The sequence below is a fragment of the Pogoniulus pusillus genome, chromosome 4 (assembly GCF_015220805.1).
Source record: "Pogoniulus pusillus isolate bPogPus1 chromosome 4, bPogPus1.pri, whole genome shotgun sequence".
Classification (NCBI taxonomy): domain Eukaryota; kingdom Metazoa; phylum Chordata; class Aves; order Piciformes; family Lybiidae; genus Pogoniulus; species Pogoniulus pusillus.
The window spans coordinates 40,231,954-40,253,228 of record NC_087267.1 but is presented as its reverse complement, the minus strand read 5'-3'; the positions used below and the strand labels follow the sequence as shown (position 1 = coordinate 40,253,228).

Below are 21,275 nucleotides of genomic sequence, written 5' to 3'. Positions count from 1 at the left end.
CGGGCAGAGCGGGAGCTTCCGGGAGCAGCGGGCCGAGACGGTTCGAGGCGGGCCGGGCTGCACTGGGTTGGGTTGAAGGAGAGGATGAAGAAGGAGCAGGTAGCGCACTGCCAGTTTTCCGTGTGGTACCCGCTTTTCCGGGCCGTCACCATTCGTAGGTGAGGGGAGCGAGGAGCGCGGACTGGGGCTGGGGGCGGTGGGGCCCTGGCCGTGTGGGGTAGGCTGAGTGTAGGCCTAGGCCGGGCGAGAGGCCGGGAGAGAAGCCGGGAGAAGCGACTGCGGAGGAGCTGTGTGGCGGGGAAGGCGGGAAGGCGTGTGGGGTTGGGTTGAGGGGGGCAGGGGAGATGGTTAGTGTTGTTCAGGCTTGCTTTGAGGTAGTATTGAGTGAGGTAGAGGGGACCTCTGCGGGGCACAGCTGCGATGTGTCTGGGGAAGGCTTGATCAAACTGGTACCTCAGGAGCGGGGATCTTAACGCGATGTGTCTGGGGAAGGCTTGATCAAACTGGTACCTCAGGAGCGGGGATCTTAACGCGATGTGTCTGGGGAAGGCTTGATCAAACTGGTACCTCAGGAGCGGGGATCTTAACGCGATGTGTCTGGGGAAGGCTTGATCAAACTGGTACCTCAGGAGCGGGGATCTTAATGCAATGTGGCTGGGGAAGGCTTGATCAAACTGGTACCTCAGGAGCGGGGATCTTAACGCGATGTGGCTGGGGAAGGCTTGATCAAACTGGTACCTCAGGAGCGGGGATCTTAATGCGATGTGGCTGGGGAAGGCTTGATCAAACTGGTACCTCAGGAGCGGGGATCTTAATGCGATGTGGCTGGGGAAGGCTTGATCAAACTGGTACCTCAGGAGCGGGGATCTTAATGCAATGGAGCTGGGGAAGGCTTGATCAAACTGGTACCTCAGGAGCGGGGATCTTAATGCAATGTGGCTGGGGAAGGCTTGATCAAACTGGTACCTCAGGAGCGGGGATCTTAATGCAATGGAGCTGGGGAAGGCTTGATCAAACTGGTACCTCAGGAGCGGGGATCTTAATGCGATGTGGCTGGGGAAGGCTTGATCAAACTGGTACCTCAGGAGCGGGGATCTTAATGCAATGGAGCTGGGGAAGGCTTGATCAAACTGGTACCTCAGGAGCGGGGATCTTAATGCGATGTGGCTGGGGAAGGCTTGATCAAACTGGTACCTCAGGAGCGGGGATCTTAGCTCTGCACCCTGAGGGAGTTAGTTCGGGCCGCCTTGGGAGCAGGCCAGACACCTCTGTGCTCCCTGCTCTCCTGGTGGGATCTGCACTGAGCACCAGTTTATGCCACTTCCACTGCTATTCCCGCTTGGTTGCTCAAGGAAACAGACTGAACACACCAAACCTGGAGACCGACTTAGTATCTCTGTATTTTTGGAAGCTGCAGCAAACTTCAGTCTGAGCTGCTGCTGTAGATTGCAAGTACCAGTAACTCAGGAAAGTCATAGTAGTTGCCCTGTTGTACCAAAAGGCACCAGTACCAGGCTTTTAGTAATCAAAGCATTTAATCTGTGCTGCTTTTTAGTGCATGTTTTTGGTAAGTTTAGTGAGAACCCTGCAGTTTTTGAAAGTTCAGGTGGTGTAAGCAAGTTTTGGTTTGCATCTCAGAAAGGAGACCTTTGGCTTGAACAAGATGTTTTCTCCTCACTGTCCACACTTGCTCTGTCTTTGAATTTCTTAGGGCTTTGAAAGAGTGGGGCATTTTTGTGCATTTCATTTTGTTTCTCCTCCACTTGGCTGAGAGGAAATAGGCATTGCTTTTTTGGGAAAGGATAGGGAGTGAAGAGAGCGTCAGAGAATAAAACATACTGTTATTGAGATAGACTCTATTAAAAAGCAAATTCTTTTTGTTCAACTCTTGTTACTATTTTAAGAAGTAATAGTAAAAAATAATTTATGAAAGAAATTCTCATTTTTATTCCAGTGTTGTACTTCCCCTACCAGAGAATGTGAAAGAATATTTGCTGGATGATGGAACGCTTGTGGTTTCAGGAAGGTAAAGAGTGTTTTCACCCCACCCTCAAAGTATAAATACTGTTTTGTATTCACAGTGCTATTTTGTATACCCACGTTATGTTTGACATGATGAATCTTGTGATTTGACTAATCTGGCTGCAGTAATCCTCATACAGTATGAGCATGTGAATCCTAGAATCATAGAATGGCTCAGCTCAGAAGCGACGTTAGAGATCATCTGCTCCAGCCTCCTTGCCATGGGCAGGGATGCCTCTCAACTAGACTTGACTGCTCAAGGCCTCACTTAGCCTGCCTTTGAACAACCCCAGGCAGGAGGCTGGTTTTGTTAATAAAACTTCACTTGTTGGTGTCAGATACAGATGGTAAAATCTCCTTCTCTGGAGACATTCAAAAGCCACCTGGATGCATTCCTTTAGGGCCTACTCTAGGTGATCCTGTTTTGGCAGGAGAGTTGGACTCCATTTCTGGAAGTTCCTTTCAACCCTAACATTCTGTGATTCTGTAACCCATGCATATGATAAGGCTGAATGTCCTATATGTGTACTCATGCCAAGATTTTGGATGGAGAAGAATAAGATGGAGAGATACGAAAAACAGTTGATAAGAAACCAGGCTTTGTGCTTTGTATTTTGCTCACAATCTGCTTACAGTTCTCCTTTTAAAATGGTTATTGCATGCATACATCTTGTTAATGGTTAGACGACTCAGAAATCAGTCCATGCTCCACCTTTTCCTAACTAGTAGGGAGGTTATTCTTCCCCTGTACTCAGCATTGGTCAGGCCACACCTTGAGTGCTGTTTAGGCTCTTCAATTCTAGAGAGATGTTGAGGTACTGGAAAGTGTCCAGAGAAGGACAATGAAGCTGGTGAGAGGCCTGGAACACAGCCCTGTGAGGGGAGGCTGAGGGAGCTGGGATTGTTTAGCCTAGAGAAGAGGAGACTCAGGGGATGACCTCTTTGCTGGCTACAACTACCTGAAGGGAGGCTGTAACCAGGTGGGGGTTGGCCTCTTCTGCCAGGCAACCAGCAAGAGAACAAGGGGACACAGTCTCAAGTTGTGCCGAGGGAAGTGTAGGCTGGATGTTAGGAGGAAGTTGTTGCCAGAGAGAGTGATTTGCCTTTCGAATGGGCTGCCCAGGGAGGTGGCGGAGTCACTGTCCCTGGAGTCATTGAAGAAAAGCCTGGATGAGGCATTTAGTGCCATGGTCTAGCTGACTGGCTAGGGCTGAGTGCTAGGTTGGACTGGATGATCTTGGAGATGGCTGCCAGCCTGGTTAATTCTATTCTATTCTCTCACAGAGCAACCAGTTAAGCTGTAACTGTACGGGGGCTTTATCTAATTTCTCAGGAATCAATTTGTATAAAATTGAAGCTCATTAAGATGAAAGGTCTCCTCAAAATTTAAAATTCTATTTCTTAAATAAAAGATATCCAGAAAATTAGAATTGTGGGGTTTTTAAAACCTTTTTTTTGTAAGAAGTAATATCATCACTTGTTTCTGCAGAATTATGCAACTAAGTCAGTAGCAACTATTTAATTTTTAATAAGCCTTCAGAAGAATTGAAACCGAGGACTTGACTTTAAAGCTATGTTACGCAAACAGTTTCTGTTGCCTTCAGTCAAATAATGAACAGCTGTATAATTAACTTAAGTTATATTTTTGAAGGTATTTCCCATTTAAAATCCCTTTGAGAAATCAGTTTTTCTCAGAGTTCAACTTTTCTTAACTGGAATTGAATGAGGTCTTGCAGTCAGGCCAAGATTGATTTTAATCTTCAGTAAATTGATATCTGACCTCTAGATCTCAAGAACTGAATTGATAGTTTAATTTCTATAAAAGTGTGTGATGGTTTGGGAGTTACCTGCCCCCCCCCAACTTAAGAAAATCACCTAGACTAGACTCAGCCAGCTGGAAGTTAAGGAATGAAGTTGTATTTGCAGCTTAGCACAATTTACAAGCATATAAATACACAAATATATGCACTTATATACAAGTTAAAAGTAATACTGAAACACAGTACCCCTCCCAGAAAATCATATTGCCAGGGAGGCTCCTGATCCAAACCTGCTCTGCCTTTTTTCTCCTCTTTCCCTCCCTTCAGAAATAACCAGATCAACTCATGTATATCTCATGTGATAAATCTGCAGAGATCTGAGGTGAAATGTCAAAAAGATGACAAGGAGGTTAGAGGAAAAAGGGTTAGGTCAGATTAAAGAGTTAAGGTAGAGGCAACCACACAGCCTGCCAGAAAGAAGAAACAGAACTGAGAGCTGAGAAGTGTGTGAGAAGTGAGTATCTTGTTTTTATTTTGACTAGTTGTGTTTCTCAGCAGAAGAATGAGTGATACAGGGTACTGTTGTTTTTTTTTTTTCTTTCTTCTCACAGCTAAGGATTTCATTTCCCTCAGTAAAATATTCCAATTAGTCTCAAACCAACACAAAGTACATTAAGGAACTGCAGAGACTTGCCTTGCTAAGGAGTTGACTTCTGGCAAGAATGTGTGTTTGACACCATGTTTGTTACACAGAGTTGCTGTGACTAAGTCTTCAAAAGCTTGGTCATCTTTAAGAGCTTCTCACTTGGCTAAGGAAAAATCAAAAGTCACCTAAAACTTCAAGGCCAAGTGCTTTCTCCCTGACATGCTGGTGTTTACACCATCAGATGTCCAGTGCGTAGAAAGAGGAATTTTTCAGGGAGCAGCTAATAACTATGTAACCACTTTCTGTAGGATCACCTTTTCTGAGTGTGGAGTCTGAGAACCTTTTCTCCTCAGTACCAGAAATTCATAGGACAACATATGAAACTTGAGTTTTATAAACTTTTCCTTGGAAAAGGACAATTGAGGCAAAGCATAATTTAAATTGAACTTGTTTTTTAATATTTTTTAAAATTGTTTGTTTAATTTCCTTCTGTCAGAGTGCAGTTTGAACAGTTAATAGGCTGTTGCAAAGCTTCCATATGGTGTTTTCAGAGCAGAAGGTAATTTTTAAGAAGCAAAGTGTTTCGGGTAGGGCCTAAGTCTAGTGTCAGGGTGTTCAGTCTTCAGTTTTCTGCACTGATTTTTTTCTCTCCTAGGGGTTTTGAGGCTTAATCCTCTCACAAAAAACATTTTGAGATTAACTGCTGGTAGATGCTGTGGAAATATGATCATAGAATCAACGAGGTTGGAAGAGACCTCCAAGATCATCCAGTCTAACCTATCACCCCACCCTAGCCAGTCAACTAGACCGTGGCACTAAGTGCCTCATCCAGGCTTTCTTGAACACCTCCAGGGATAGTGACTCCACCACCTCCCCGGTGGAGGGGATGTATATGGTTGAGTCAAACTCCAGTGCTTAATTTTGTTTTCCTGATGATTTATTCTTTTAGAGATGATCCACCAAGTCATGCTCAGGAGAGGAGTGATGATGCAGAGGAAATACAGGTCAGTATAAAATGTCAGGTCTTCTGAGAAAAATCAAGGGTGATGCCTTTTACTGCATAATTTATAGGTGAGGAGAGTACTTCACAAAAATAATGAACATGTGGTAGTTACCTTGAAAAACTTTATCTAACACCATAATATAAATAAGGATGGTTTAATGTTTAAAATATTTCTGTGCTCTTTCAAAGAAGACTCTTAAAAATATTTTTAATAGAACAATATTCTAGAAGAAAAATGGAAAAAAAATGGTGTAAGAACAAGGTGACAGAAGATCAATGGGGAGATAAAAAAGAAATTTATGTGGAAGTACTGGATGCTTGGTTGAAGGATGGAAGTGCTGGAGCTGAAGACAAACTTTAGACAGGGAAGACTGAGTTGTGAAATGTCCAAGTTTGTGATATAAATCACAATTAAAATACATAAGTGCCTTCTTTTATTCATACTTTAGATCAATCCTTCTGCTAAATATACTTTTTCTTTACTGCTGTAATAGTTGGAGGATGGTGATGGTATTCTACAGGAGCTCCAGGGCAAGGATTTCATCTACATGTTATAGGAAGCCTGAATTCTGATGTTCTCATAAATTATAAAGGAGGTCTGAGAAAACCAGTAAGCTTTGATTTGTTTTTATTTTTAACAGTGGTCAGATGATGAGAATACTACAACACTTAAGGTAAGGTCCTGTAAAAGCCTAATGTGGGTTTGTCAGCAGTACCCTTTCTGCAACCTTGCAGTATATATAAACTTCTTAGTAATTGCAAAGGTCTGTTGCTGTGTTTAACATTTTTTCAGCCCATTCTAGATAGATGGCAGTGTAGATGTCTGTAACTTCAAAGAAGTTTTTCTGGCTTAATTATATTTAAGTAAAAATAAAATGCTTTACTTTCTCCTCAACAATCACACGTGTTGGACAATAGGAAATTGACTGAAGCATGGCTCTAAATTTAGCTATTTTTCATTTTCACCACTTTGAATATCTCCCAATTACTTAATCAGATTGGATGCAACAGAAACTGAGCCCCTGCAGCTCAATTTTCACAGCTCTTCTCTTACACCTGTGCCATTACTTCCTCCTAAATACATTTCTGTCTGTCATGGTTGTTTGTTTCTTTTCCTCTGTCTTTATTCTCTTCTTGAACTCTGCCTGGCTTAGAATCAGGATCATGATTGATGCTAACTAGGCTTCCTTGATCCTTTTTTTACACCTTTTTTGGAACTTGAGGTTGCCCTATAATTTTTGGAGTTAATATACTTGAGTCACTTGTCTGCCGTTGCTACTATTATTTCAGTCCTGTTAGCTCCCTAATGTAGTGTGGGATTGCTCACATTGGATTAGATGCAATAAAAACACAGCCCTGCTTGAAGTTGTCTGTGGGTTTGCACAGAATTTATAGCCTAGATTTTCAAACTAGCACAAGTCATATTTGCACACACTAATATCTTTGGTTCAAATAGCTAAACTTTGGTAAAGTAGATGCCTTAGACTGAAATTATTGAGAACAAAGATTTTAGTATCCATCATACCTTTTGTAAAGCTCCTCTTAACATTTAAAAATAAATAATATTAGACTTCTGAAACAGATTTCTTTAAAATACACAAGAGGATGTGTAATCAGGACGTATGGTACCCTTCAGAAGGATATAGGCTAAGTGATTTTTCAGAAACACAGGATGTTAGGGGTTGGAAGGGAGCTCAAAAGATCATCTGGTCCAATTTCCTTGCCACAGCAGTTTCACCTAGAGGCCACACAGGAGTGCGTCCAGGCAAGTTTTGAAACCTCTCTGAGTACTCCATCACTCTCACTTTAAAGATGTTTCTCGTCATGTTGAGGTGGAACTTGCTGTGTTCCAGCTTGTTCCAATGTTCTGTCACACTCCCAGTGAAAATGGTTCTTGTTATGTTCATGTGGAACATCCTATGCTGCTCTTGTCCTGCTGTTGGACATCACTAAGAAGAGCCTGGCTCCATCCTTCTGACACTGCCCTTCACATGTTTATAAGCATTAATGTGATCATCCCTCAGTCTCCTCTCCTCCAGGCTCAAGAGACCCAGCTCACTCAGCCTTTCCTTAGAAGGGAGATATTCCACTCCCTTCAGCATCTTTGTGGCTCTGTTCTGGACTATTTCATGCAGTTCCCTGAGGTCCTTGAACTGAGTGGCCTGGAACTGAACACAACATTCCAGATGCGGACTTACCAGGGCAGAGTAGAGGGGGAGGAGAACCTCTCTTGACCTAACCACAGCCCTTCTAGTACACCTCAGTTTCAGTTTAGCTAGGTAAGCATTGTGTGCTGTGTACTGATTGCAGCTTTACAGCTGAAGCTCTACTGAGGCTGGCTGGGATGGAGTTTATGTTCAGCTCATGCTGAACAGTGCTTGTGTAGTGGGCTTTATCTTTTACCAGTCTGCCCCAGCACCCCTCTCCAGCAACTAGGCTAGAGGGGTAGGCAAGCGAAGGAGAGGGGACAGAGCCCAAGACAGCTGACCCAAATTGTCTCAAGAGACATGCCATACCATATAACATTATGCCCAACAGATGGTAACGTTTCCCTTGGGAGGCTTAATATGTGCTGGTATTACATATATAGTATGAGTCCTGACTTCTGTCAAAACAAGAGGAGATTAGGTCAGAATGCAGTGCATAGAATTTTACTATGTGCAGGAACAATTTCTAGAATTGACTGAAGCTCTAAAAAAATGTAAAATAGGCAAAGTGCTTTTTCAGTTTTCCAAGGGTAGTTTCCCATGGAGTCTAGGTAATGTAGTGAGATTCAGAATATTTGAAGCTGGGTCAAGGTCATTGCACTAAAATGTGAGAGGATTTTTTAAGGGGCTGCAGAAAGGAGACAGCAAAACGTAGGGATTTTTTGGATCGTTTCTATAACTGTGAGAGTTTTGGTTTGGAGATGTTAATGTGCTGCTTTAGCCTAGATGTTATCTTGGAGTTGAGTTGAAAAATGCTCGGGCAGAAATAGTGTTCTTAGGATTTATATAAAAGAAGTATTTATTACATGAAAAATCTTTGACATGTGCCTGGAATCCTTTCATATTCTTTTAATGGTCAGCCATCTGTGGTGGTTCTTTTTTTCTGTATTGCACCACATTCAGAGTGGTGTTTATAGCACCCTGAGTAGGCATTTTTCCACCCATCTTTTGTTTACAGTATCAACGCCGTTCTTTATAAAGCCAGGTTTTCTAGTTCAACCCATTGCTTTGCAGTGTGTCCTCTGTTTTGATGCAATGGATTGTTAAAGAGCTACTGTACTCTGCACTGGTTAGACCACACCTTGAGTACTGTGTTCAGTTCTGGGCCCCCCAGTTTAGGAGGGACATTGAGATGCTTGAGCGTGTCCAGAGAAGGGCGACGAGGCTGGTGAGAGGCCTTGAGCACAGCCCTACGAGGAGAAGCTGAGGGAGCTGGGATTGGTTAGCCTGGAGAAGAGGAGGCTCAGGGGTGACCTTATTGCTGTCTACAACTACCTGAGGGGTGGTTGTGGCCAGGAGGAGGTTGCTCTCTTCTCTCAGGTGGCCAGCACCAGAACGAGAGGACACAGCCTCAGGCTGCACCAGGGGAGATTTAGGTTCGAGGTGAGGAGAAAGTTCTTCACTGAGAGAGTCATTGGCTACTGGAATGGGCTGCCCAGGGAGGTGGTGGAGTTGCTGTCCCTGGAGCTGTTCAAGGCAGGATTGGACGTGGCACTTGGTGCCATGGTGTAGCCTTGAGCTCTGTGGTAAAGCGTTGGACTTGATGATCTGTGAGGTCTCTTCCAACCCTGATGATACTGTGATACTGTGATACTTTAAGATGTAATTCAAGAGCTGATGAGTTAAATGTTGCTAACAACATTGTAAAACTAAAGCTTAAATGAAGAGCTGTCACTCAAACTGATGATGAATTTATTCCTAAATTTACATTGATTTATGTGCCCCTAAATGCAACCAGAGAACTAATACAGAACTGCTTCCTATGTACCTTCTAACACGTTGCCAGAATGCTGCAATATTTGTATTTTGGGCCTTTTAAAGAGATACTTAATTCTAAACAATTTTTGAAAGGATGTTTTTAGATCTTCTTGGATCCCTGTATACAGTAACCTCCCATCACGTATCAAACAGGCATGTTTTTAAGTCTGTTTATTTGACTTGCACCTTTGCCAGCTGTTGCAGCTTTGTTGATGAAAGTTACGAAGTTTCAGGTATTCTCCTGGAGTTCATTTATCTTGCTAGTACTGAAAGTGAGAACTGGAAACCTAATTTCAGTTTTCTTCTAAAGAATGTCAGAGTCAATGGATTCTTAAGTGATTTGTTCCTACAAAACCCTTATTTTCTTGGCTTAGGTCCCGATTTTGAACACCTTTATTCCTCCTGCAGTTTGTAATTCTTATTTAAACATGACCACTTTCACTATTAAATATATTGAAATTGAGCTTTTTGCTATTGTTGATTTTTGTTCAGGCACCAGAATTTCCTGAGTTCACAGCTAAAGTTCAAGAAGCAATAAGTTCCTTGGGTGGCAGTGTTTTTCCTAAACTGAACTGGAGCGCTCCAAGGGTAAGAATGCTGACTTCCTGTTGTAGAAATTAATAACTGGTTATGAATTATGAATCTTAATTTCTGTATAGATATTTGTAATTAACATTTAAAAAATTGGGAAAGTTTCCTGAGATTCTTTGGATTTTTGGTTGACAGGAAGTAGTTGCGCAAAGGGTATTTAGAGACATGGAATTAAACAGTTGAAACAATCAGAACTTGGAAAATAGGAACATGAAAACAGGAAGAATTCTTACTATGCTTATGGAGCAGGTGCCCAGGTGGCCAGGAGAGCCAGTGGCATCCTGGCCTGCATCGGGAATGGTGTGGTCAGCAGGAGCAGGGAGGTCATTCTGCCCCTGTACTCTGCACTGGTTAGACCATACCTTGAGTGCTGTGTTCGGTTCTGGGCCCCCCAGTTTAGGAGGGACATTGAGATGCTTGAGCGTGTCCAGAGAAGGGCGACGAGGCTGGTGAGAGGCCTTGAGCACAGCCCTACGAGGAGAGGCTGAGGGAGCTGGGATTGGTTAGCCTGGAGAAGAGGAGGCTCAGGGGTGATCTTATTGCTGTCTACAACTACCTGAGGGGTGGTTGTGGCCAGGAGGAGGTTGCTCTCTTCTCTCAGGTGGCCAGCACCAGAACAAGAGGACACAGCCTCAGGCTGTGCCAGGGGAAATTTAGGCTTGAGGTGAGGAGAAAGTTCTTCACTGAGAGAGTCATTGGACACTGGAATGGGCTGCCCGGGGAGGTGGTGGAGTCGCCGTCCCTGGGGCAGTTCAAGGCAAGGTTGGACATGGCACTTGGTGCCATGGTCTAGCCTTGAGCTCTGTGGTAAAGGGTTGGACTTGATGATCTGTGAGGTCTCTTCCAACCCTGATGATGATGATACTGTGATATATACTCAACAACACTTTGGTCCCTGAGTAAGTTTCCTGTACAGAGACTATTCCAAAACTCATGACAACCATCCCAAGGTAAAATACAAAATATTCCAGGCAGTGGGAAGGAGGCAAGAACTGAGTTGCTGCTAAGCTGCTAGTGCAAGCTGCAAGCACATGGCTGCCTTGATTCCCAGTTAACGAGCCATGCATGGGGTGCTGCTCCTGGTGGAAGGTCAGTGCAGAAAGGCTGTGGGTTCTAAATCACCCTCTTCATTAAATATATTATTTTGAAGATGAAGCCAGTCAATAGACACTAGCATCATTGTTCTGGCCAGTGAATTCAAAGCTTTGTGCCTCCTGTCACCATGCACACACATTGAGTGGCAGCACAAGACACCTGACTTGGTGGTGCTAAGCCCCTTAGCCCTCAAGGCTTTGCTGGGGCCAAACCCTCCGTTGGCTTATCTACTCAGTTCCCAGACCTGCAACAGGGGGAAGAGAGCAAGGGTTAAACTGGTCGGGCAGGATTTATGCCCTACTACGACATTCCCAAAACTTGCAGCAGATACGTCACAAGGACTTTTGTTGGTTTGGTCTTAATGCATTGGAGAGTAGAAGATACTCGTGTTTCTGATTAAGGAAGAGGGGATGGACAAGGTATCAGGGGAGTATGATACAGCAAATTGTTCTTGTGGGTTAAAGCCAGAGAGTGCGTCTTAAACCTCTGTATCCTTTTCACAGATAACAGCAGGATGGTCAGAATCATCTCATTTAGGATAGTAGTTGGAAACTTTATCTGGGATAAAGATTAAAACCCCCATATAAAAAAAAAACAACCCACAAAACAACAAACCAAAACCCAGAAAAAAACTGAAGAGCAAACCAAACAAACCAGTTAAAAAAAACACTAAAACCAACCAAACAAAAAAAGACCCAAACCACTGCCCTCTAGTTATTTTTAGGTACTCTATACCTTAAGGATGGGAGCACCCAAATGGATTTTCATCATGTTTTCAAGGGAAACTTGTGATCAGTTGTGCATTCCAGGAAATTGCCTGGAAGCAGTAAGATAAAAACTTATTTTTTTAAATGGATTTGCTCTTACTTTCAACAGTATTTGTACGAGAATCAGTAACTATTGTGTCTCTTATATCAGCTAGTTTTCTCTGTGTTTGGAATGTTGCATAAGATTTAGATACATGTGTAGCTTGCATTCCTTCCTGCTATTAAAGGTGCTTTTTTTTGGGATAATCTTTTCTGATTAGGATGCCTACTGGATAGCAATGAACAGCTCTCTGAAGTGTAAAGCTCTCAGTGACATCTTCCTCCTCTTCAAGAGCTCAGACTTCATTACTCGTGACCTCACTCAGCCGTAAGTAGATTTCTAGCAATCTTATTTACACTCAGTCAAAAAAAACACCCAACTCTTTGAGGGTAGCTTCTCTGTTCTGAAAGATCTTACTTTCCTGCACAGTAATGATAAATATTTGATACCAAAATACATACTCATGTTTAGAAGTTGTTCAGGCACAGTAATACAAGTTTCAAGTACAGTACTAAGTTAGTTGTTCTTTTAAGCTTCCCCAGCGCCTTCCCTCCTTCTTTGTTTCTGTCCACCATGCAAAAATAAATGCGAGGTCAAATGTAGTGCAGAGCTGCAAGTCAAATTATCTTCACTGTTACCTACCTGAGTCTTTTCTAATACACCAAAATTGTTTACTTATCTTCACTCAACAAGAGAGGAGCAGTTCTCCATTTTGTTCTTATATTAATTCTCTTGATTTAATGTGCAAGTGAGTGAAAATCAAAACAGGAAGACATTATATTACAGTACTGCATACAAATGACATTATGGAACTAGCCCATTGTTATTGAGTTGCTTTCCAGACCAAACAATGTTCTAATCTTGTTGTTTGCTTGTTTGGGGTTTTTGTTTTATTTTTTCCCTTCCAACCGCTTTTGGTATTTTCTTGTTGCTACTTACCTTTATTGTTGGTACTTCTCATGGTAATACAGTGTGACTTATGCTATGTCCCTTTTAAATTTTAAAGCTGTTGAAGTTTGTGTTGCTGCCTGGAATATAACTGAGACTTCTGCTAATGTAGCATCTCCATCTGAACCCAAGTTCTTGTAGCTTTTGAGCAAATGCATTCCAAGAACCATGACTAGGGATAATATTTACAGATAAAACTATAGATAAGATTTGCCTGGGGGTTGTTTCATCTGCTCACAAGGATTTAATTGTATAAAACAGTTTCCTACTAACCTTTTTCTGAAAGAAAGTAAAATTGCTGGAATTTAATGTTACTGTTACTTTTTTTTTTTGGCAAAGCAGAAATTTGTAGAAAAAGGGCAATCTATTGCCTGGCACTTGAGAGATTGTTTCCAGTGATTATTCAGTGCATATTTATATTATTGGAATATTTAGGAGACTTGTCAAATGCAGGGCCCTCATTCTAGGTGTGTTATAGAGGGTTACAAAGGGTAATAGTCCTATGTTATGTAGCTTATGACCCAGTAAGAGTTGTCTTGTGTAAAATGTAAAAACAGTTGCATTAATGCTGTGTAACTGTTGCTGGATATATTAAAAAAGAAATGATAGGTAGCAACATCCTCATCCTTATCTCTGCATATATGGAGTGCTAGTAATGCTGTCAGCTCAGTTCTCATGCTAGGTTTTACACTGTGTCTAACCTACAACAATCTGAGGTGCTGGGGAAGAGACTGAGAAGGAAGGGAGATGTTGCAGTGAGAAAAACAGTTTGAAAAGTTTGTTGGAATAGGTAAACATTTGTGAGCATTGAGAATTCATGATTCTGGGGTCACAGAAAATGAAAGGGGTGGGTGAGGTAAGAAATTGGCAGTTTACATTTCAGAGGTAAGTGAAATAGTGATTCTCAGAGGACTTTAGAGCATTGCAAGTTTTTTTTTCATGGTTTTGCCTGCTGGGAGGCTAGGTGACTTGGCATGGGGTCTTGAGGACTGCTCGCTCAGAGAGTTGAATGATAAATTGTAATGTGTCCTGTGTTGTAACTGCTTTCAGGACTCAATCTTGTAGATATTGAGACAACTGTACGCTTTGTATCAAACCTTTGTGAATATTAAACAGTATGTGGCTTGTATTAAACAATATGGGGCTATCCTCATGTATCAAGAGGTTCAGCAAAAAGTACCCTGAACTCCTTGGAGAACTCCTGTCTGGTTAGTTTAGGATGCAATCAATTGTCCCAAGCATCACTTGATTTAGAAGATATGGAATCTGTGTGTGTGTTTGTGCTTTTAGTTATTGCCATTTGTATAGTAGAATGAGCTAGTTCACCCATCCTCACTGAGACTGAAATCAGTGCATTTTCTGTCTGGTTTTATGTCATACTGGGTAAAGTTAGTGTCTTAGTATTCAACTTGCTCTCTGCAAGCAGCGTGGGTTTAATGGTAGAAGCAATGAATGTGTTCTGGCTCCTATGCTGTGAGGTTTCACAGCATGGGTGTTAACTTGAACCATCAGTAATTTCACCTTAGGTTCACAGCAGGCTAAGAACAGCAATGGCTAAGTAGCCTGTAGTGGGCATGCTGTCTTCTGCTGATCCTGCTGTGGGAGAATAACTTGCAGCAGAAAGACACCACCTCGAATTGCTGTAGTCAAATCCGTTTAGACTCCTTTTTAGGTGAGCACGCACTGCCAGAAGGTGAAGCTCACCTAGTAAGAGATAAATAAGCAAACCCTGTGATGTTTTGTGGGATCATCACCTAATATAAAGGTTAAGTTCATGTGAGAAGTCTTGTGTTTATTTCCCTTCCTGTAAATTCTAGTCTGATGTTTTCTGTCTATAAATTTGAATTATGGCATTTGTTTGTTTTTTTTCATCATAACAGGCATTGTGGTTTTGGTAAGGTAGAATTAACATAGGCAGTGCAGTCTTATGTTAATGGAAGTTGTACTCGTGGCTAGGAGAAAGTGTAGTGTGTAAAATCACTTGGGTCTCCACTTTATATTTTATGAATATGTTATACTTGATTGAAGCAGATATTAGTGTCCATTATGTGCATGGCATTTTTAATTTACTAAGTTACTTGTACAAAATGTCCCCATACAAACAGTGAAATGATTGCTGCTGAATCAGAACAGTGGTCTTCCTTAATTATACTATTGATTACATGTCAGTTCCTTAGTCTTTAGCAAGCAGAAATTAAAAATATAGCTGACATAGGAACCTGAAGTGCTGAACAAATGAGAATTGGATACATAATACATCTAGTTAAGGCCTAGTCCAAGGGAGGATAAATACACTATATTTCTATTCTGATTAATACACAGTATGGTCTAAAAGTTTCTTGCCTGCCTAAGCAACAGCTGAAACATTGTATGCCCCCTTTTTTGTTGTTTTGTGTTCTGTTAAGTCATATTAACTTAAAAATCCACATCATGGGTCATCGTGTGGAAAAGACTTTACAACAGCAGCTTGGAAATCTGTTTCTTAATCCAGCTTTGCCAGTCATGTGGAACCTCTTCCTTCCTCTCTCATTAGCAGTATAAAATATTGATTTATACATTGTTCAGGTCAGGGAGCTGCCCTTGCAGAAATAGATTTCATCTATTCCAAATTCTGACAAAACTTGAGCTATGCAATACAAACCATTAAAAATTGTGGCCTTAATGCAGGTGTACTGAGCACGACTCAGTGAGCTCTATTTTAAGTCTTTAGATTCTCTTGTGATTTTGGCACTTCAGATGAAAAGTTCAGAATAATGTGTGAACTTTTCTTGTTGTTAGTTTTGTATAAATTAACAAAGACTCCTGAGTGATGCACTCCATGTCCTTGATGTGTCTGCTTCAAACTAAGCACTGCATTTTACTTAGCTGAGCTCACATTAAAACATAGGTAGTGTAATCCTGTCCTTAAATTTTCAGGTTTTTATGTAGGCTTTCAAAACCTTAGAGTTGTGCATATGTGATGAAAAAAAAATCCTTTTCTAATTGTTATTTCTGTTGAGTATTTAAGACTCTTCTTTGATCAGAAATGCTTTTAAAGACCTGTTGTGTGGATTGGTTTAGAAGACAGTTTTCTTACTGTTAGAATGAATGGGTTGTATTTAGTTAAGATGTGACTGCCCACAGCAGTCACAGCAGTTCCAATGATATGATGGTGCCTTTTAAGTCATAAGCTTGTTGTTAGATCTTGCTCATTAAGAAACATGGAAATTTAGGAACAGTCTCTGGAGTCTGGCAACTCTACAGTGCTAGATGTTTTAAATCTGCAGTTGCTGCTGTTTGAACTTTGAACACTAAAGTGTTCTTATTTTACCAGTTGTTTAATAGTCACAATTATTATTAATTAATAATTAATTAAGTAAAGTCCTGTAAGTTCCATCTGGTTGAAAAGCAGCCCTATGCAGAACATCTTTTGCAGAGATTACCCTGTGGTTTGTTACAGGGGGACCCTATGAGTCGTGTACAGGAATAACTGTTTTCCAAGTGTTGTAAATTGACTCAGTATTTTATTGGACCAGCTGGTGCCATGGACCTGTTAGTTCCATAAGGTCATTCCTGAAAACATTTTGAGAAGCTGGTTAGATAGGTTAAGTAAAGAGTCTAAATGTAGCCACTCAATCCTGCCTAAGCTAGGAAACAGAGTGAAGGGACCATCTATGCCACATTTAGTAAGTAAGAAATGCCTACTAGGGTAACAGAGCAGGTGAAACAATTCCCACTGAGAAAAGCTAAGGTTTCCAAATACATTAATATGTGAGACACAAAGGAACATGGGGCAAACTGCAATTTTTTAAGGTGTTCATAGGAGGGTTTGGTTAAAATTTAAGTGCCTGTTTCTGAGAACAGTGAGGAAAGTCAGCTCTTGACTGAGGTCTAGCCTATTAGTTTCCTAAAGCCCATTGTTTAACTTACCTAGCAGATACTTTCCATCCTTTTTGTGTTCAAGCTAACATTCTGACTATGTTTTTAATACCAGACTTAGTGCTTCTAACTACTGAGTTGCAAATTGTAAAGAAACAATCAAGTTTTTCTCAGTTGTGGAGGAAGAACAGCTTGTGTTTGCCTAACAGAACATAGGAGGCAGTGTTGGCTCATAAAAATGTGACTTGGCACTCAGGATACCTTTTTTGAAAGAACAGTAGTTGCTGGTTTAGAGTATAACCAGTTTTGAGATGGACAGTTCCACATGAGAGGATGTGGAAAATAAAGATTTAAATATTTTTACTTGTTTTCCTCTTTTTTTTTCTCTTGAGGTTTTATTCATCTCTCACTTTTCCTGTTAATTTACAGAGTACAATGAGATCCTCTTTTGAATGGTGCATGAATTTCCTTTTTTCCAGCAAGGTTCAGTACTGAAGACATAAAGATGCAGTTCAAAGGCTGATAGAAGTTTCTCCTTGATTTTTTTTTCTTTAATTTTAAAACATGAGTGCAAGGGACTTATACAATTCTCATTATATTCATAATAGTTTATTATCCACAGAATGGTCTCAGTGATCTGCCAATGATTTCATCTCTCTCTTAACAGGATAGTTACTGGAGGTCTTACAAACCTTCTTAAGCTGTTTTTTTCAGTGTTAAAAACTGACCCATATAATGACTTCAAGTAGAGTGACCTGTTGCCAAGTGCATGAATTTGGAGATTGACATACAGCAGGTACATACAGAGAGATTTTGAGCCTTCTTTTCTTGACATCCATGTATAAATCTGTAATCAGACTGTCAACCACAGCACAAGGCATATAAGCAGTAGAGTTTAATTCCTTCACCCTTAGTAATGTTCAAAATTACAAGGTTCAAAGACTTCAGAAAAGAGAGCCCAGATGTCTCTCAAGTTTGGGTTCCTTCTTTTGTTCTTTCAGGTACCTCCAAAACTAAATAGGATGTGGTAAGTCTTCTGCCTCTTATGAGGGCTGGATCTGAACAGTTAATGGTAAAAATTACAAATTGCAACTACCTCAAGCTGCACAGAATCTTACCCCCAAAAAAGGATGCCAGTTATATCCATTTTTTGACAAAAAGTCATGGTACTATTTAGAAGGAAAATGGGACTATCAAAACGTGAGCTTATTTTTTCTTTTACTGTGTTCTCCCTATTTTTTCCTCATTTATACTCAGTCCTGTGTCATTAAGGCTCAAGAAAAATAATGGTACTTCTTTTTGCAGTATTTTTTGTCTGAATAATCATTTTGCCTATTTGCTTGATTTGGCAGCAATACCTGAGCAGTCTTGTGTGTCTTGAGATGGCACCCAAGGATTTCATTTTCTGACTTACAAGTAAATAGGAAGTTTATTTCCTCACATAACTCTCACCCACAGTATTTGAGGGCTGAGTCAAGGATAACTTTGTTAGTAAGGCTGTTTTTTGACTGCTGGAAGAGACTGCATGGTGTTGGAGTGAAGCAGATTGTAGGTACTCCAGTCTCACATATGGGAGTCTGTGAGAGGTAATAACACACATCTTAGGGTCCATGTGCTGGACTTCAGCTGTCTTTTACATATACTTTATGATTGGTTTTGTATGTGTGATATTTTCTTGAGTGTGGTAGGCATACAGAATAGGAAGAGAGAAACTCTGAGTCTAGCACAACTGCAAACTCTCACAGGTTTGTTACTATTACCTTGACAAATCCTAACCTGTGGTGAATCTAAACTGTAGTTGAGGGCCCTTATCTGTTTACATAGGCTTACAAATATGTATGATCAGTTTGATTACAATATTTTTGGAAAGCATGCCTGCTATCCCCTTTCTTTTCTGTGTGCAGTGGATATTGAAGTCTAAACTAAGACATGAAATTCACTTCTGCTGGCATCACGCTGAATGAAATCCTATGGTAGCTCTTCACTTTCAACTGAAGGCTGGACAGCCACATCTTACAAATACTATGCTTATGTTTGAGCTGTTATACTTCTGGATTGCTTGATTAGTTTAAGTGCCAAAAGGAGATAGTATAAATGTTGCCATTTAAGACTGTTTCTCAGCAGTGACCCTTTACACAGTTCTGTGCGTCAAAGTAGTTTGTTGCCAATGAGGTCATTGGGTGCACTTGGAAGGAAAATGCATGTTCTTTTGCTAATTCCCTTTGAATGTGACAGGATTTATTGCAGTTTGCTGTAAAACCACAAAAAAGTTGGTACATAGAAGTTGGCTGTAGCTGCCTCCATTCCTGGTAGTTCCTGGAAGGTGACACACGGAGTCAGCTAATCACTAGGGACAAGACATCCGATTGCAGTTGTTAAAATAGTTTTGTTTATTCCCAGTTTCAAGAGATTTGTAAAGAGTATTTAGGTATTATGAGGGTGTGTCAGAAGCTGTGTGGTTAGTAGGTAGAGGTTCTCCTCCTCCTCTACTCTGCCCCGGTAATGTGGCCTTCTCAGTTAAAGAAGGACCTTGAGGAACTGTTTGAAAGAGTCCAGCACAGAGTCACAAAGATGCTGAAGGGAGTGGAACATCTCCCTTCTGAGGAGAGGCTGAGGGAGCTGGGGCTCGGAGAAGTGGAGACTGAGTGGCACCTCATTCATGTTTATAAATACGTGAAGGACAGTGTCAGGAGGATGGAGCCAGGCTCTTCTCAATGAAGTCCAATGACAGGACAAGGGGCAATAGGTGCAAGCTGGAGCATAGGAGGTTCCACGTGAACATAAGGGAAAATTTTCTTGCTGTGAGGATGGTAGAGTACTGGAACAGCTGCCCAGAGAGGTTGTGCAGTCTCCTGCGCTGGAGACATTCAGAACCAGCTGGGATGCTTTGCTGTGTGACCTACTCTAGGTAGGGGGATTGGACTGGGTGATCTTTTGAGGTCTGGTCCTTTCCAGCCTATAACATTCTGTGAATCTGAGATTTCTTGAGGCTCTCAATTTCTGAAGATACCATGCTGTGGAATCAAAAGTTATTTGTGGTGCTGTTTTGCATCCCTTGTTCATGGAAATGAACTGCTGTGAGGCGTGGGGGTGTGCCTATGTGCAGTTTAACAAGTTAAATACTAAAAGTACTAGGGAAAACATGCTGCTGTGAAACTAGATTAGATTGCTCAAATTTGGATTTTTGGGAATCCAGTTATGCCAATGCAACAGTGAAGAGAAAAGGAGCAGCACTACTGATTCAAACAGAAAAAAAAAACCCAATCAAACCAACCAGATTTCATCCATGTCCCTGTACAAATTTAAGGGATGAAAAGAGATGAATTTTCTTTTTCTTCCCCCCACCCCTGTTAATTGTCAGGAGGAGGAATTTACTTGGTTTATATGTCTTGGAGATAATTTAACAGTAGTTTTTGTGATTAACAGTTTGGGGTTATTTTTCTCTAACTAAAATCTTGTATGTCAAATCAGATTTTAATGCCCATGCCTTACTTTTCCAGATTTATTCACTGTACTGATGATTCCCCTGATCCTTCCTTGGACTATGAGGTAGGATTTGATGCATGATTTCTAAGTAGCTTAAATGAAATAACCACTCATGGGCAGGATGCCATTTGTGCTTGGGTGTGTGCCCATAACATTTGTTTTGTTTGTTTTTAATTATGTTGCTTGGGCAGTGTGGGGAAGTCTGGTTAAGTACTACAGGTCATAAGGCGTTCATTTAATTACAGATCAGAGGAGCTGAAGTTCAGGCTTTTGAAACTTCCTTTCAATTTCCTTTCATGTCTATCAGTTTTTTTCCCAGAAGGCCAAGTTCAAAAGCTCAAAGTTGTGTATTCCTGAGAGTGTGCTGCTTGTGACTATCACAGCTGAGGTTACTAAGGGAGAAGCTAGCTGTAGCAACTGGGACGTCCTTAACTGAAGTGGTTTGTCATATCTTGTTTCGTGTCCTTGTTACTAGATTAAAATGTTAAGCTATCTATGTAGCTATTAATGCTTTACACTGTATGTGTGGTTTATCACCTTTAAGATAGCATCTAGTTATTTCTCTAATTCTTTTTGAGTGCGAATACAGCATTCGTCATCTTCCTGTAGTGCTGAAGGGCTTCAGAAAAGTGAATGAACCCTGCTTGCTTTTAAAGCACTATCTAATCTGTTTTGAAGATACAGGACATCTGAAAGCTAGAACAAAGAGTTTTGTGTTTACACTGTAGTTAGGAATGTCACTTTTGATTACTGAGGTTTCTCTGCTGCAGTTGATAGGCGGTGGGAGTTTCTAGTATCCCACAGCAGTAACGGAGGCCTTCAAAAAATGGATCCATCTGAATACTTCAGCTCAGGAAATGCAGAAGCCTGCAAGTGCCAGAGATGTGCTTTAATTACCAGGCAGTCTGTCCTATTGACTATAACAGTTTGGTTACTGCTTCTATTTCTGTCCTGTGTCCTTATTTTAACTGGTCTGCGCCTTCAAAGGCGTCACAGAATTCTTCTTGGGTGTATACCAGAATAGAGGTTGATTTGGTTAAATTTAATTCTGCTCATCAGCTCTTTTGACTAGGGAGCAACTTTCTGCCAATTCC

The 21,275-nt window shown here is 41.2% G+C and overlaps 1 protein-coding gene across 2 annotated transcripts in view; it reads left to right on the top strand.

Annotated features, from left to right (window-relative positions):
* The first annotated feature begins 1 nt into the window (after position 1).
* The window catches only part of CDC123 (cell division cycle 123), a 38,916-nt gene continuing 17,642 nt past the window's right edge, over positions 2-21,275 (top strand). The window contains exons 1-7 of one of the 2 annotated variants that reach the window (XM_064142654.1): positions 2-158; positions 1,955-2,026; positions 5,378-5,432; positions 6,073-6,105; positions 9,889-9,984; positions 12,110-12,216; positions 20,196-20,244. In XM_064142654.1, the coding sequence (XP_063998724.1) occupies positions 85-158; positions 1,955-2,026; positions 5,378-5,432; positions 6,073-6,105; positions 9,889-9,984; positions 12,110-12,216; positions 20,196-20,244 (486 nt within the window). In that variant the 5' untranslated portion in view covers positions 2-84. The remainder of the gene's footprint in view (positions 159-1,954; positions 2,027-5,377; positions 5,433-6,072; positions 6,106-9,888; positions 9,985-12,109; positions 12,217-20,195; positions 20,245-21,275) is intronic. The other variant, XM_064142655.1, reaches the window with a different exon arrangement.